At 41.5% G+C, this 15,044-nt stretch overlaps 1 protein-coding gene across 1 annotated transcript; it reads right to left on the bottom strand.

The window, feature by feature from the left end:
* Positions 1-2,413: 2,413 nt before the first annotated feature.
* On the bottom strand, positions 2,414-13,897 carry zgc:64106 (retinol dehydrogenase 12). The gene is made up of 6 exons (XM_024427903.1): positions 13,619-13,897; positions 11,989-12,228; positions 7,033-7,122; positions 5,236-5,424; positions 4,527-4,636; positions 2,414-2,865 (listed from the first exon to the last, which is right to left on the bottom strand). Exons 1-6 carry the CDS (start codon positions 13,779-13,781, stop codon positions 2,686-2,688), a joined length of 972 nt encoding a protein of 323 aa, XP_024283671.1. The 5' UTR covers positions 13,782-13,897; the 3' UTR covers positions 2,414-2,685.
* Positions 13,898-15,044: the final 1,147 nt, after the last annotated feature.

Below are 15,044 nucleotides of genomic sequence, written 5' to 3'. Positions count from 1 at the left end.
AATTCCAGATGCCAAAAACCTCAATCAGAACTGGGTAAAGGCCTTCCTCTTTGAGACGGAGAGGAAAGTCTAGGCTCAAGCAAATTATACTATCTCCAATGCATTTTCTTTGTAAGTACGAAAGCGGTCTCAAAAAGGTATTTCAGTAAAGTAATTTAATGGATTACTCCTATCCACAAGTACTCATCTGGCTGGCCTCTAAGGCATGTTGGTCTTCATTTAGATATTCCAAATAGTCCATGCTCCCTCACAAACAGTACTAAGCAGAAGTTAAACCTGCTTCTGAAGTTTTAATTTAAGCTTCAATTTAGTTCTAGAGTAGCTCTAATCCTCCCTCTTGCAATCGGCTTTGTTTAATCCAGAACAGGCTAAATCTACATCTATTTTAAGATACAGTTGAAGTCAGAAGTTTACATACACCTTAGCCAAATACATTCAAACTCAGTTTTTCACAATTCCTGACATTTAATCCGAGTATTAATTCCCTGTCTTAGGTCAGTTAAGATCACCACTTTATTTTAAGAATGTGAAATATCAGAAGAATAATAGAGAGAATGATTTATTTCAGCTTTAATTTCTTTCATCACATTCCCAGTGGGTCAGAAGTTTACATACACTCGGTTAGTATTTGGTAGCTGTTATGAGAATTTTGTTCTCAATGTTCATAAACTGAACTTCAATTAAAATACTCTTGTCTGTCACTAAGAATTTGTAAGGTTCTTATTAAAATGAAACAGTCAGAGGCCAGTCTACCATAGTCAGCAAGGTTTATTTACGAGAGCGCTGCTGTACATATACATATAACTTTCTCTTACCCTACACACATACATACACACCAACATAGGGATTTTCTCATGAGTCTCACCACAGTTTATTACCACTCAGCTGATAGTTCCAGTCTCCCCCAGATACGAGAGCTCTGGAGGGGCTCTCCCTGTCCTATCTTATCTCCCCAGAGTTACAGCCGGGTCGGTTCAAACATAGGTTAATGCCCCTCTTTGTTCTCTTTCGACACACACATACATTCCTTTCTTATGTTAAATGTATACATCATTTAGTCATTATTCATAAAAATCACACACACAGTAGCATTGTCTTTCCATTGTTTAACATGGGTCAAACGTTTCGGGTAGCCTTCCACAAGCTTCCCACAATAAGTTGAATTTTGGCCCATTCCTCCTGACAGAACTGGTGTAACTGAGTCAAGTTTGTAGGCCTCCTTGCTCGCACATGCTTTTTCAGTTCTTTTTCAGTTCTGCCCACACATTTTCTATGGGATTGAGGTCAGGGCTTTGTGATGGCCACTTCAATACCTTGACTTTGTTGTCCTTAGCCATTTTGCCACAACTTTGGAAGTATGCTTGTCCATTTGGAAGACCCATTTGCGACCAAGCTTTAACTTCCTGACTGATGTCTTGATGTTGCTTCAATATATCCACATAATTTCCCATCCTCATGATGTCATCTATTTTGTGAAGTGCCCCATTCCCTCCTGCAGCAAAAGCACCCCCACAACATGATGCTGCCACCCCCGTGCTTCATGGTTGGGATGATGTTCTTCGGCTTGCAAGCATTCCCCTTTTTCCTCCAAACATAACAATGGTCATTATGGCCAAACAGATCTATTTTTGTTTCATCAGACCAGAGGACATTTCTCCAAAAGGTACGATCTTTGTCCCCATGTGCAGTTGCAAACCGTAGTCTGGATTTTTTATGGCGGTTTTGGAGCAGTGTATTCTTCCATGCTGAGCGGCCTTTCAGGTTATGTTGATATGGGACTCGTTTTACTGTGGATATAGATACTTATGTACCCGTTTCCTCCTGCATCTACACAAGGTCTTGCTGTTCTACACAAGGTCTTGCTGGTCTTTGCTGTTGTTCTGGGATTGATTTGCACTTTTCACACCAAAGTACGTTCATCTCTAGGAGACAGAACGCGTCTCCTTCCTGAGCGGTATGACAGCTGTGTACTATTGTTTGTACAGATGAATGTGGTACCTTCAGGCGTTTGGAAATTGCTCCCAAGGATGAACCAGACTTGTGGAGGTCTACAATTCTTTTCTGAGGTCTTGGCTGATTTCTTTCGATTTTTCCATGATGTCAAGCAAAGATGCACTGAGTTTGAAGATAGGCTTGAAATACATCCACAGGGACACCTCCAATTGACTCAAATGATGTCAATTAGCCTATCAGAAGCTTCTAAAGCCTTTACATAATTTTCTGGAATTTTCCAAGCTGTTTAAAGGCACAGTCAACTTAGTGTATGTGAACTTCTGACCCACTGGAATTGTGATACAGTGAATTATAAGTGAAAAAATTTGTCTCTAAACAATTGTTGGGAAAATGACTTTGTGTCAGGCACAAAGTAGATATCCTAACTGACTTGCCAAATCTATAGTTTGTTAACAAGACATTTGTGGAGTGGTTGAAAAATTAGTTTTAATGACTCCAACCTAAGTGTATGTAAACTTCCAACTTCAACTGTGTTTTTATAAAGTCTGTTATTGAATAATACACTTAAGATAGAAACAGAATTTATAGACATATTTGACCCTGCATTCTTTATTAATCCTTCATAATAACAAGGGTAAATGGAGTTCAAAAGGAATTTGACCCCACTGCAAACTAGCCTCTCTCTTTCTCTCTCTCTCTCCATATCTTTCTCTCTCACCCTCTGGTAATTATTCAGAGCTTGGATGTCAATCTCTCGCAGAACTCAAAGTCCTTGACTGCGAGGGCAGGGTCTCTGGCCAGGTGGGCGGGGAGAACCAGGGAACAGTCGCTGTCAATGTACTTTCCTGTTATTCCCTCCATCTCCTCGGCGACAGCACAGTAGATGGTGCTCACTGCCCCTTCTTCAGAAGACTTTGTGGACAGAGATGGGAGAAGAGGGTGAGAGCATAAACATTAACCACCTCTGCATAAAAGAGACAACAATGTGTAAGCACATTGAGTGCAAGTAAATATCTTTGTCGGGACTTTGTTTCTTTGAGTAATGCCAGGAAGGGGAGTGTCCCTTAACCTGGAGCTCAGAACGTTTACACAATTGCCATGTCTACTCAGAGACATCTGCTATAGAGATTTTGTGAAACTGCTATAAATAAACAAGTACACACACACACACACACACACACACACACAGGTTTCAATAGCAAACATGTTGTAGCTGTTACAGTTGTTCTGCTGGCTTTATAACAAAGGCCAGCTCTTTCAATCTGACTGGCCTTCAGACCTATAAATCACTAATTCATTCTAACCAATCAGCCGATTGGACACACTCAACATCACGTTCTAACCGTACAGCACTATAGTGGACAAAACCAAACCAATCAGCATTAAGTACATAGAAGGTGAGGGCATATCCCGAGTGGCGTAGCGGTCTAACACACTGCATCTCGTGCTAGAGGTGTCACTACAGACCCTGGTTTGATTCCAGGATGTATCACAACCGGCTGTGATTTAGTGTCCCATAGGGCTGCGCATGATTGTCCCAGCATCGTCGGGTTAGGGTTTGGCCGGGGTAAGCCGTCATTGTAAATAAGAATTTGTTCTTAACTGACTTCTCTGGTTAAATAAAATAAAGGTTAAATAAATAAATAAAAAATATCCAGCCAACCGCGCAGACGAGCTCCAGCTAGCTGTTTTTTCAGGTTTATTGAGTGAAATTGTTTAACTCATTATATGCTGTAGTGTGCCCACTGAAGCAAACCATCATCTTTCGGATCATGACAAATGATCAGAGACTCTTCTCTGTCCCAAAGACCCACCTAAAAATGATGGACCAAGCATTCTGCTCCTTTGGTCACCAACAAGCCTCCATCTCTGCATAGCCCAGAACATCACTGCCTTGAAGTCTGGGCTAAAGACACATTTTAACCCCTTGTCTTAAATGTGGCCTATTGTTGTGGTGTCCTTGGTTGGGTTATTATGTAAGGGATTATGTAAGGGATTAACAACGAGGGGCTATGAGTTTTATGGAAATAATGCACAACGCGGGTGTGCCACGACCTGCAGCGGAATGGCAGTAACCTTCTGCGGAGTTGCATGATTTTGCTAACACTCAAACACTACTAACACTCACATTTGCCAGTAGAAATTTGAGTTGAAGTCTTTAAAGTAAGGGCTCTAATTCAATGCGTATTGCAGAAATTCAATGTTACAACGTGATTGAAATTTAAAGGCAATGACCCCAAATCCCGCGTTAGCGGAGACTGCATTCACGGTAAATGCTGCATATGTTGGCTCAATAGGAAATTACCTTTAAATGTCTACCGCACAATCTGTGACGCTTCAGTGATACAGATTGAATAGAGCCCTAAGAACCAGAAAGTTAGCCTGGTCACAGATGTTTGTGCTGTCTTATTATGACCATAGAAGTTGGCATGACAACAAAAACAGACCTGGGAACAGGGTCACCAGAAATGTTCCACTGTTAACTTCCTACATGAAACAGGACTGTAAAATAGTGTTAAAAGCATTTTTTCCCTTCAAATTTTCACCAGAGTGTTATGATACAAAGTATTCACCTTGAAGAAAAAGATTCCAATCAGGTTGAATAGGAACCGAACCAGGAAGTTATAGTGTCTCATCACTTCTGTCATCACCACCCCAGGGTGGAGGGAGTTAGCTGTCACCCCTGTGAGAGAGAGACACACACACACATTATAAACCACACTAAAGCCCTTACCCCTATCCCTCACTTATACTGCGTTGCTATCCCTGAGTCTGATTCCATGGGAAGTTTGACTCACACAGGGAAACTCTATCTCCAGCTGCACAGAAGATGTTTGGTGCCTAACTTTCGTTATATAACCACGTTCCCCGTTAGACCCCTCAGGAATGATGCTCATTATATAATGTTACTTATGCACTTATACATTGTTTTAGCAGCAGTGAAAGAGCTTATGGCTATACTATGTGTTCTAAACAAGGACTGTGGTACTTTTCCAAACATTACCAATATACACGCCGGTCATATAGCCAAATCAGTATCAGACGTGCTATGAATGAGATTCAACTGTGGGGTAAGGGGCCAGGATAGAGCAATTGTCTACAAGCTAAATGGAACCAGGGCCATTATTCCAAAACCATTTCAGAGTAGGCTTGTTGATATAGGATCAGGTTCTCCCTGTCCATGTAATCTTATTCATTATGATCTAATGCCAAAACTGATCCTAGATCAGCACTCCTACTCTGAGATGCTTTATGAAAACTTGCCTAGGCATTCCTACCCACCTGTGCCTTGTAGCCTTCGTGCCAGCTCGTTAGTGCAGATGATGTTGTGCAGCTTGGTGTGGTTGTACACGCTGTCCATGGTATAGGCCAGGTTCTCGCCCTTGAAGTGTGAAAAGTCGACCACGCCCCTCCAGTGGTTCATAGATGACACGTTGACGATGCGCGCCGGCGCCGATCGCTTTAGCAGGTCTGGACAGAGGTAAGGAGAGAGGGGAGAGATGGGGGAGAGGATGGAGGAGAGAGAGAGAGAGAGAGAGGTAGGGATGGAGGGGAGGGAGGGAAGGAGGAAGTTAGGAAGGGATGAGAGGTGGGGAGGGAGCAAGGGAAAGAAAAGAGCAGGGGAGAGAAGTGGGATTGGAACAGTAATACAATGTAAGGTGTGGAATGTAATATGAAAAAACATTCCTTACCGGACCACGACACTTTAATGGGTGACTCTCCAGGAAAAAAATATAAACACAACATGTAAGGTGTTGGTCCCATGTTTCATGAGCTGAAATGAAATATCCCAGAAATGTTCCATACCCACAAAATTTTGTGCACAAATCTGTTTACATCCCTGTTAGTCAGCATTTCTCATTTTCCAAGATTATCCATCTACCTGACATGTGTGGCATATCAAGAAGCTGATTAAACAGCATGATTATTACGCAGGTGCATGTTGTCCTGGGGACAATAAAAAGCCACTCTAAAATGTGCAGTATTGTCACACAACACAATGCCACAGATGTCTCAAGTTTTGAGGGAGTGTGCAATTGGCATGCTGACTGCAGGAATGTCCACCAGAGCTGTTGCCAGATCATTTTATGTTAATTTCTCTACCAATGTTGTTTTAGAGAATTTGGAAGTACTTTCAACCGGCCTTACAACCACAGACCACTTGTAACCACGCCAGCCCAGGACCTCCACATCTGGCTTCTTCACCAGTGGGATCGTCTGAGACAAGCCACCAGGACAGCTGATGAAACTGAGTAGTATTTCTGTCTATAATAAAGCTCTTTTGTCAGGAAAAACTCATTCTGATTGGCATCAGCCTTGCTCCCAAGTGGTTCTGGCTCCCATTCATGTGAAATCCATAGATTAGGGCCTAATGAGTTTATTTCAATTGAATGATTTCCTTGTATGAATTTTAACTCAATACAATCGTTGAAATTGTTGCATGTCGCGTTTATATTTTTGTTCAGTACATAAAGAATGTTTTTGAAGTGTAAGAATTGCCTTTTGTTCAAGCTGGGCTGAATCACCTCTTTCAATTGGGATATTCCTATCCAGAAGGTATGTGGTGTCGTACCCAGAAGATATGTGGTGTCGTACCCAGAAGATATGTGGTGTCTTACCCAGAAAATATGTGGTGTCTTACCCAGAAGGTATGTGGTGTCTTACCCAGAAGATATGTGGTGTCTTACCTAGAACATATGTGGTGTCTTACCCAGAAGAGTTGTGGTGTCTTACCCAGAAGATATGTGGTGTCTTACCCAGAAGATATGTGGTGTCTTACCCAGAACATATGTGGTGTCTTACCCAGAACATATGTGGTGTCTTGCCCAGAAGATATGTGGTGTCTTACCCAGAAGATATGTGGTGTCTTACCCAGAAGATATGTGGTGTCTTACCCAGAAGATATGTGGTGTCTTACCCAGAAGATATGTGGTGTCTTACCCAGAAGATATGTGGTGTCTTACCCGGAAGATATGTGGTGTCTTACCCAGAAGATATGTGGTGTCTTACCCAGAAGATATGCGGTGTCTTACCCAAAAGGTATGTGGTGTCTTACCCAGAAGATATGTGGTGTCTTACCCAAAAGCAGGCTGGTGAGGAGGAAAGGACCCACATGATTGGTAGCGAAGGACACCTCTAGACCATCGGAGGTGATATCTCCAGGCAGACCTAGATGATAAGGCACACACACACACACACACACACACAGATACAGAGACACACACCACACACCACAAATGATGTGCATGTTGCAAACCGTAGCCCAAATAGACACCGCGTCAAGGACAAACATTCACAATAGTAATAGGTTTAATACTTTACCCCAGGATACGCATTATGGACAGTAACTATAGAAACAAGGTAGCTTAATTCAGTTCAGGAGAATTTTGCCAAACAAGGTTGCTATATTCACATCAGGGGAAGTGTCAGCCTACTTGCAGCGTACTTCCTTGTTATTGCGTCTCCATTTTCATGTGTTGCACTTGCATTCAGAAGGCATAAATGTATGAAACCGTATATTCCTAGTTTTAATGTATGTAGTTCTGTCCTTGGGATGTACTTGTCTATTCATGGTCTGTATTATGTCATGTTTTGTGTGGACCCCAGGAAGAATAGCTGCTACCTTAGCAGTAACTAATGGGATCCTAATATAATACTAAATACTGAATAGGTAATGAATAGGAATTTGTTTAAGTAACAAACTGACATGTGAACAAGACAACATGATGATTGCTATGATCTGGACAATTATTTTTTAATGCTTCCCAGCCAATAGGCTATAAATGCCTGAGTGGGTGGAAATCATTTAAATGGCCCATATGGATAAAAAGACTGGGAGGGATCAAGTGTCGAACCGACTAAGACGCTGAAATTGTAAGCACTTAGTACTTTTATTTCCATTGGTCTCTCTCTCCTGGGAAACATTATATTATTACGTGTCGATTATACTTTTAGTACAATTGATAATGTTAATTGGTTGAATGAATGTTGAAGAAACATGGGCAATTACAGAGTTTATAAAAGAGAGAGACAAACAAGCCCGCTATGTGTGCGAAGCCCACAATTACGCACCTTTCAATAATTATTTCCAGCTCTTTGTTGGAAAATCATATGGAAATTAATTAATTCACTGAATCATAAGGTGGGAATGTACAAGAAATGTAGCAAGGCCAAATGGAACATGTAGCCGTTAAACTGAAAAATCAAGTGAATAAATTGCACTCGCTTTGGCTCTACTGGTGCCCAGAGTAGAACGGGTGTTGCATTCATGTTAATAAAGTCACTATACTAACCTGTTCCAGTAATCCGCCCGCTCAGTCCCCAGGTGGTTTAAAAGGAGTGCGCACCACATGTGGTTGCATGCAGTTCGATGGAACTGTAGACTACTCCAGTGGTTATAGGCCTGCATCTGTTTCCATTCATTTAAATTAATGTATCTTTTGCGCAGTCTGTGTTTAACGTCATGGAGAAACTTGTTGTTTGAACCTACGATGACACAGCTGTAATGGAATGTATCTGCTATTTGTATTTCCAGCTAAGTCCCCTCCTGTTTCCTGATTAAGAGGTGATGACCACTACCATTGCCAACTCTCTCCTAACATGACTAACTGAAGCCATGTCTCATGTGTCCTCTCATCCACAGGCACATTGAATGTTCCTCTCCAACATTCTCTGTCATTTGTTTTACTACTGTTGGACACATATGGTGCCATATCGGGATTCAAAGTGAATTGGGAGAAAACTGAAATAAAGCCCATTTCTAATTATGACTTCTCAAGCTTAGAAAGTACATTCAAGTGGAAATGGACAAAGACATGAAATACTGGGGTGTACTGGTACCATGCCATCTGGAAGAAGCATATACAGTACAATCAATTATTTTCCTTTCATAGATTAGATTGAATCTGATGTTCAGAGATGGAGATATCTCCCTATTTCTGTTAGGTATGGTTAACATAATAAAAATGTATATATTATTAAGGTTGATGTATTTATTCTAGGCCCTGCCAGTTTCAATTCCATCCAACTTTTTAAGTTAAATAAATGGCCTGTTCTCCAAATTAATTTGGAATGAAAATAATAAAATTGACTGTTTTATATTTACCCTATAAAGCTATACCCTATACACCTTTAAGTCCTGGTTCCAAAGTGGCACCATGAATTTTGAACATGTGTATTATGATGAATCTATACTCTCATTCAATCAAGTTAAATCAAGGGTTGATTGAAACTCTACCTGATGGTTCAGAACCTATAAGGAAAAAATGGGAAACAGATCTAAAGAAAGAAATTGAGGAGAACCATTGGTCACAGATATGTGAAAATGTTAATACCTGCTCCTATGACCTAAGACAATAATTACTGCAATTTTAAGATAATTCATATGAGTTACTACACTCCTGCCAGAATGCAGGTAAATGCACCCAGAAATGTCACATCTCTGTTGGAGATGCAAAAAGCACCATATGCTGTGGTCCTGTGACAAACTGACACCATTTTGGGATAACGTATGTGCTATCATTTCATTAGGTCTAGGAATTTAAATCCATCCATCTCCACGATTATAGAGTGGCTTGCGAAAGTATTCACCCCGCTTTGCATTTTTCCAAGAAATAAGACCAAAAAAAAACTCGGAAAACTTGAGAGTGCATAACTATTCAACCCCCCAAAGTCAATACTTTGTAGAGACACACTTTGCAGCAATTACCACTGCAAGTCTCTTGGGGTATGTCTCTATAACCCTGGTACATCTAGCCACTGGGATTTTTGCCCATTCTTCAAGGCAAAACTGCTCCAGCTCCTTCAAGTTGGATGGGTTCCGCTGGTGTACAGCAATCTTTAAGTTATACCACAGATTCTCAATTGGATTGAGGTCTGGGCTTTGACTAGGCCAATGTTTCCCTTTAAACCACTCGAGTGTTGCTTTAGCAGTATGCTTAGGGTCATTGTCCTGCTGGAAGGTGAACCTCCATCCCAGCCTCAAGAATTTCCCTGTATTTAGCGCCATCCATCATTCCTTAAATTCTGACCAGTTTCCCAGTCCCTGCCGATGAAAACATCCCCACAGCATGATTCTGCCACCACCATGCTTCACTGTGGAGATGGTGTTCTCGGGGTGTTGTGTTTGTGCCAGACAGAATTTTCCTTGATGGCCAAAAAGCTAGTCATTTTAGTCTCATCTAACCAGAGTACCTCCTTCCATATGTTTGGGGAGTCTCCCACATGCCTTTGGCGAACACCAAATATGTTTGCTTATTTTTTTCTTAAGCAACGGCTTTTTCTGGCCACTCTTCTGTAAAGCCCAACTCTGTGGAGTGTACACCTTAAAGTGGTCCTATGGACAGAAACTCCAATCTCTACTGTGGAGCTTTGCAGCTCCTTCAGGGTTATCTTTGGTCTTTTGTTGCCTCTCTGATTAATGCCCTCCTTGCCTGGTCCGTGAGTTTTGGTGGGCGGCCCTATCTTGCCATTGTCTTTCAATTCTTTAATAAGGGATTTAATGGTGCTCCATGAGATGTTCAAAGACTCTGATATTTTTTTATAACCCAACCCTGATCTGTACTTCTCCACAACTTTGTCCCTGACCTGTTTGGAGAGTTCCTTGGTCTTTATGGTGCCACTTGCTTGGTGGTGTTGCAGACTCTGAAGCCTTTCAGAATGTGAGATCATGTGACACTTAGATTGCACACAGGTGGACTTTATTGAACTAATTATTTTACTTCTGAAGGTAAATGGTTGCACTAGATTTTAATTAGGGGCTTCATAACAAAGGGGGTGAATACACATGCACACACCACTTTTCTGTTTTTTTATTTTTTAGAATTTTTTGAAACAAGTAATTTTTTACATTTCTCTTCACCAATTTGGACTATTTTGTGTATGTCCATTACATGAAATCCAAATAAAAATACATTTAAATTACAGGTTGTAATGAAACAAAATAGGAAAAATGCCAAGTGGGTGAATATTTTTGCAAGGCACTGTATCTGTTGGGAAATGTAAATATTGACGATCAATTGAAAAGCCTCATACCCACGCTAAATAACAAACTGGAGGGCTGAACTATCTAGCTACATATGTATATTTTGTATATTTTGTATATTATTTTGTATATTGTATATTTTTTTGTATATTATATTTTGTATATTATAAAATTAAACAAGAACCAGAAGTGTTTGACAAAATTTGGAAACCATATGTTGATCACCTTGGGGAATGTGTTTTGTTTTTGTGTTTGTGGGGTGCTGTGAAAAAACAATAGAAAACAAAATTTTCCCCCCAAAATATAGCCATTTGTCAGCCAAATATTGTAATTGGGTGGCATGGCATGTTAGTAAGGTTTTTATCAAACAAGCAATGCTGTTTCTCTTGTGGACATTGTCATTGGATACAGATGCGAAACCAGACCCGTGCTTTGGTTCATTGAACCACGCTTGCGTGACAAGTAACCTTGCCTAAGACCTGGGCCCAGTTTTTCAAAAGTTATCTATGTGGATTTTGCCTATTGTATAGGATTAAATGCACAGAGTTAGAATTAATAGAACGCGTGTCCCATTCAAGTCAATGAATGGGGATATTTCTATGCATTTACTCCTGTCCAATTGCCGAAATCCGACAAGATAACGTTTGAAAAACTGGGCCCTGAAGACTTACATTAACTCCCGTCATGCCCGGGCTTTAGCTCTATGAGCTACCACAGCCTGATGGCGACGAGAAGCCCCGGGTCACACTAGTATTATGGCTGTTGATGTCCACCCCTGGTTGACTGTCTCATAGCCTGGAATCCACATAACCTGGAATCCAATTTGGATATCGCTCTGTTTCATTATTGTTCCACTTCAGGTGAATAGTGAAGATATTGCGATATTCAGTGTGGATTCCAGGCTGACGTGGTGCCCAGCTGAAGGGCTCGGTTTGTTGACCAGGATGTGGAGCTGTTTCACTATTGTCTAAAGTGAAACAGTAGTGAACACAGTGGTATTCAGTGTGGATTCCAGCCTAACTGTCTTTGAATCTTGACCTGAAGCTACCCACCTGAAGCCCCAGCGTTGTTGACCAGGATGTGGAGCTCCTTCTCCTCTCGCAGGATGCCCTCTACAAACGCCCTCACAGACGCCAGGGACGAGGTGTCCACCAGGCGCAGGTGCACGTTGGTGTTTCCGCTCCTCTTCCGGATTTCCTGCATGGCGGCACTACCGCGCGCCTCGCTCCGGCACGCCATGATAACACGAGCTCCACGCCGGGCAAAGTCTAGGGCAATGAACTTCCCTATGCCTGAGGGAGTGGGAGAGAGGAGAAGAGAGAAGAGGATGAGAGAGATATATAGAGAGAAAGAACAAGAGGGAGAATAAGAGAAAGAGAGAGTGAAAGTGGTTGAGAGAGAAAGCGAGAGAGAAAGACAGGGGAAAGGTAAAGTAGAGAGAACGATGATTAGTGAAAAAGACACTCAGAGGACAAAACACAATTTAAGAGCAGTTGCTTGCAGCGCAATCTAACAGAGCTGCTTGTACAGTATGCGTGAGTCTGCCTGTCTGTCTGTCTGTCTGTCTGTCTGTCTGTCTGTCTGTCTGTCTGTCTGTCTGCATGTATGTCACTCTGTCTGCCTGTAATTTGTGTGAGTGTGCCTATGTGTGCACGTCTGTGTGCAAAGTTCATGGACATGGCAGTCCAGAAGAATGGTCTACATCTAGTAACCCCTATATCCAGTTCAAAAGACTGAAGATCCACGAGAAATACTCTTTTCATGCCACTTTGATTGCGCTATGACCAGAAGTTACTTATTCATAGCAGGTTAGGAGAATTAGGTTAAGGTTATGAAAAGGGTTAGGGTTAGCAGAAATGCTCTCTCTCCAAACCTGCTACCTCCGGTCATAGCTGTATAGAAGTGGAGTGAAAAGAGTGTGTCCCCAAGTTCCACAGGGTCAAGGTGTATTTGTTTGAGGTTTAGCATTGATCAGGCTATAAGCTAAAGCTGTAAAAAACAGGAGTTTCCTTCACATGAGAGTGTGCAGGTCTTAGCTCTGGCTAACTGACATGCACTGCTGGAAGTCATATTGGTCCAATTGTTTATGTAATTAGCATGAGTAGGAACCCTTTTACATGAAATAACTTTAGTTTTCCCAGAGAAAAGTCAAGCGGATGAGGATTTCTCAGATAGAGAGAGAACCCTCCATTTACACACGCTCTCTCTCTCTCTCTAGAATTTGTTTTCTTTCTTCACTTCTTTAAAGAGGGATTCCAAAAGCACATCATTAACTACATTCTGAAGTCTATTTGAGACACTTTGATGGTGAGAGGTTCAAGTGAGAGAAATGCACCGTGATTGGAATGGAAATGTTGCATTACTTAATTTGACACTTAAAGGGAATGCTTACTGGAAGTCATCATTGGATTTGTTTTGTTGGTATTACAGTATGTATAAATTTAAAAAAAGATTTCCCTTTGACTGCTGTGTGGAAAAACTGTTTCATTTTGAGAATTAGAAATTGTCAAGAGTAATTGCCAATTCTGACTTATACATTTTGAAAAAATATTTCCAGTTGGTTAACATGCTTGTTTTGTGCAGCATGCAACTGCTGGAGCGATATTCTTATTGAATCTACTTGGATAAACCATTCCAAGCGAAACAAGTCAAGCAAGAATTTAGCCCATGCAAAACCGTTACCTGTGTTAGCTCCAGTAACTATGGCGGTCTTGCCCTTCAGTTGCACAAGACAGGCTCGGGTGTCCCAGGACCCTCTCTGCTGTGACCGCAAGAGGAGTCCCAAAATCACAGTCGATACTGCCCATAACGGGTGAGAGAAGACATCAGTCCAAACCCAAGACATTTAAAAGTCCACTGAGCCCCAATGAAGAACTAAAATATTTCTGGCTACAACTTTGCTTTTGTCAGACACCTTCACCGACTTGAATTATATTTATGACCCAAAGCTCCGTTCTGAGGGTTATTTGCTGGGCTAAGTCCAGCACTTGATCAAATTTCAAGGCTACATGTTACATAATTTAAATCTCCCTACACCGCCAGGTCTTAATGTCTGAGGAGTATAGTTTCAAAATGTTTCAGTTGTTTAAAGTTCTTTTATCCATCTGCAAATGTTATGTTTCTAGTTATTGCTGCTCATAGGCATAAATGGTTGTGGTGCGTACAGTTAGGCTACACTGCGCCATGTGTAAGAGGAACATACTGTAGCCGTATGGAACGATTTACGTTAAATCCCATTAGATGTTTTCCCCCACAGCCAATGTTAGGCTATATTAACACAATCTTAAATATTTATGTTTATAGATCAAAGTACACTATATATACAAAAGTATGTGGACACCCCTTCAAATGAGTTGGTTTGTCTATTTCAGCCACTCACAGAACGGGACCGCCGAGAGTGGAAAACCACACTACAAAGTGGAAAACCACACTACAGGCTGATCCAACTTTGATGTAATGTCCTTAAAACAAGTCAAAATGAGGCTCAGTAGTGTGTGTGGCCTCCACGTGCCTGTATGACCTCCCTACAACACCTGGGCATGCTCCAAACTGCCTCTGGAAGCAATATCAGCACAATAACTGTTCGTTGGGAGATTCGTGAAATGGGTTTCCATGGCTGAGCAGCCGCACACAACCCTAAGATCACCATACGCAATATCAAGCGTCGGCTGGAGTGGTGTAAATCTCGCCGCCATTGGTTTCTGGAGCAGGGGAACCGCGTTCCCTGGGATGATGAATCACGCTTCACCATCTGGCAGTCCAATGGACGAATCTGGGTTTGGTGGATGCCAGGAGAACGGTACCTGCCTCAATGTATAGTGCCAACTCTGAAGTTTGGTGGAGGAGGAATAATGGTCTGGGGTTGTTTTTCATGGACGATTCTGTGCTTCCAACTTTGGTCATGCAGTGTATCTTCTATGATGTAAAAGAATAACCTCCAAATGTTTTCATTTTTTTCTCTCCATAAAATGCATTTATGTCTTTCTCCATCAGACAACATAAAGGCATTTCATTTTTACAGATGTTTGATCTACATTTTAGAATTTTCCTGCACTGCAGGAAATGCAAACGTGTAGTTTATTCAAGGTTTAAAAAGGCTTCTAAAGTT

The sequence above is a fragment of the Oncorhynchus tshawytscha genome, linkage group LG07, assembly GCF_018296145.1.
Source record: "Oncorhynchus tshawytscha isolate Ot180627B linkage group LG07, Otsh_v2.0, whole genome shotgun sequence".
NCBI classification, from domain to species: domain Eukaryota; kingdom Metazoa; phylum Chordata; class Actinopteri; order Salmoniformes; family Salmonidae; genus Oncorhynchus; species Oncorhynchus tshawytscha.
This window is presented reverse-complemented; position numbering and strand designations above follow the sequence as displayed.

Coding starts and splice junctions, on each gene's coding strand:
- zgc:64106 (XM_024427903.1), bottom strand. CDS start 13,781: ATGTCTTGGGTTTGGACTGATGTCTTCTCTCACCCGTTATGGGCAGTA. Junction 4,637..5,235: donor ACGAAGGCTACAAGGCACAG/GTGGGTAGGAAT, acceptor TCTCTCTCACAG/GGGTGACAGCTAACTCCCTC. Junction 2,866..4,526: donor TTGGAATCTTTTTCTTCAAG/GTGAATACTTTG, acceptor CTGTCCACAAAG/TCTTCTGAAGAAGGGGCAGT.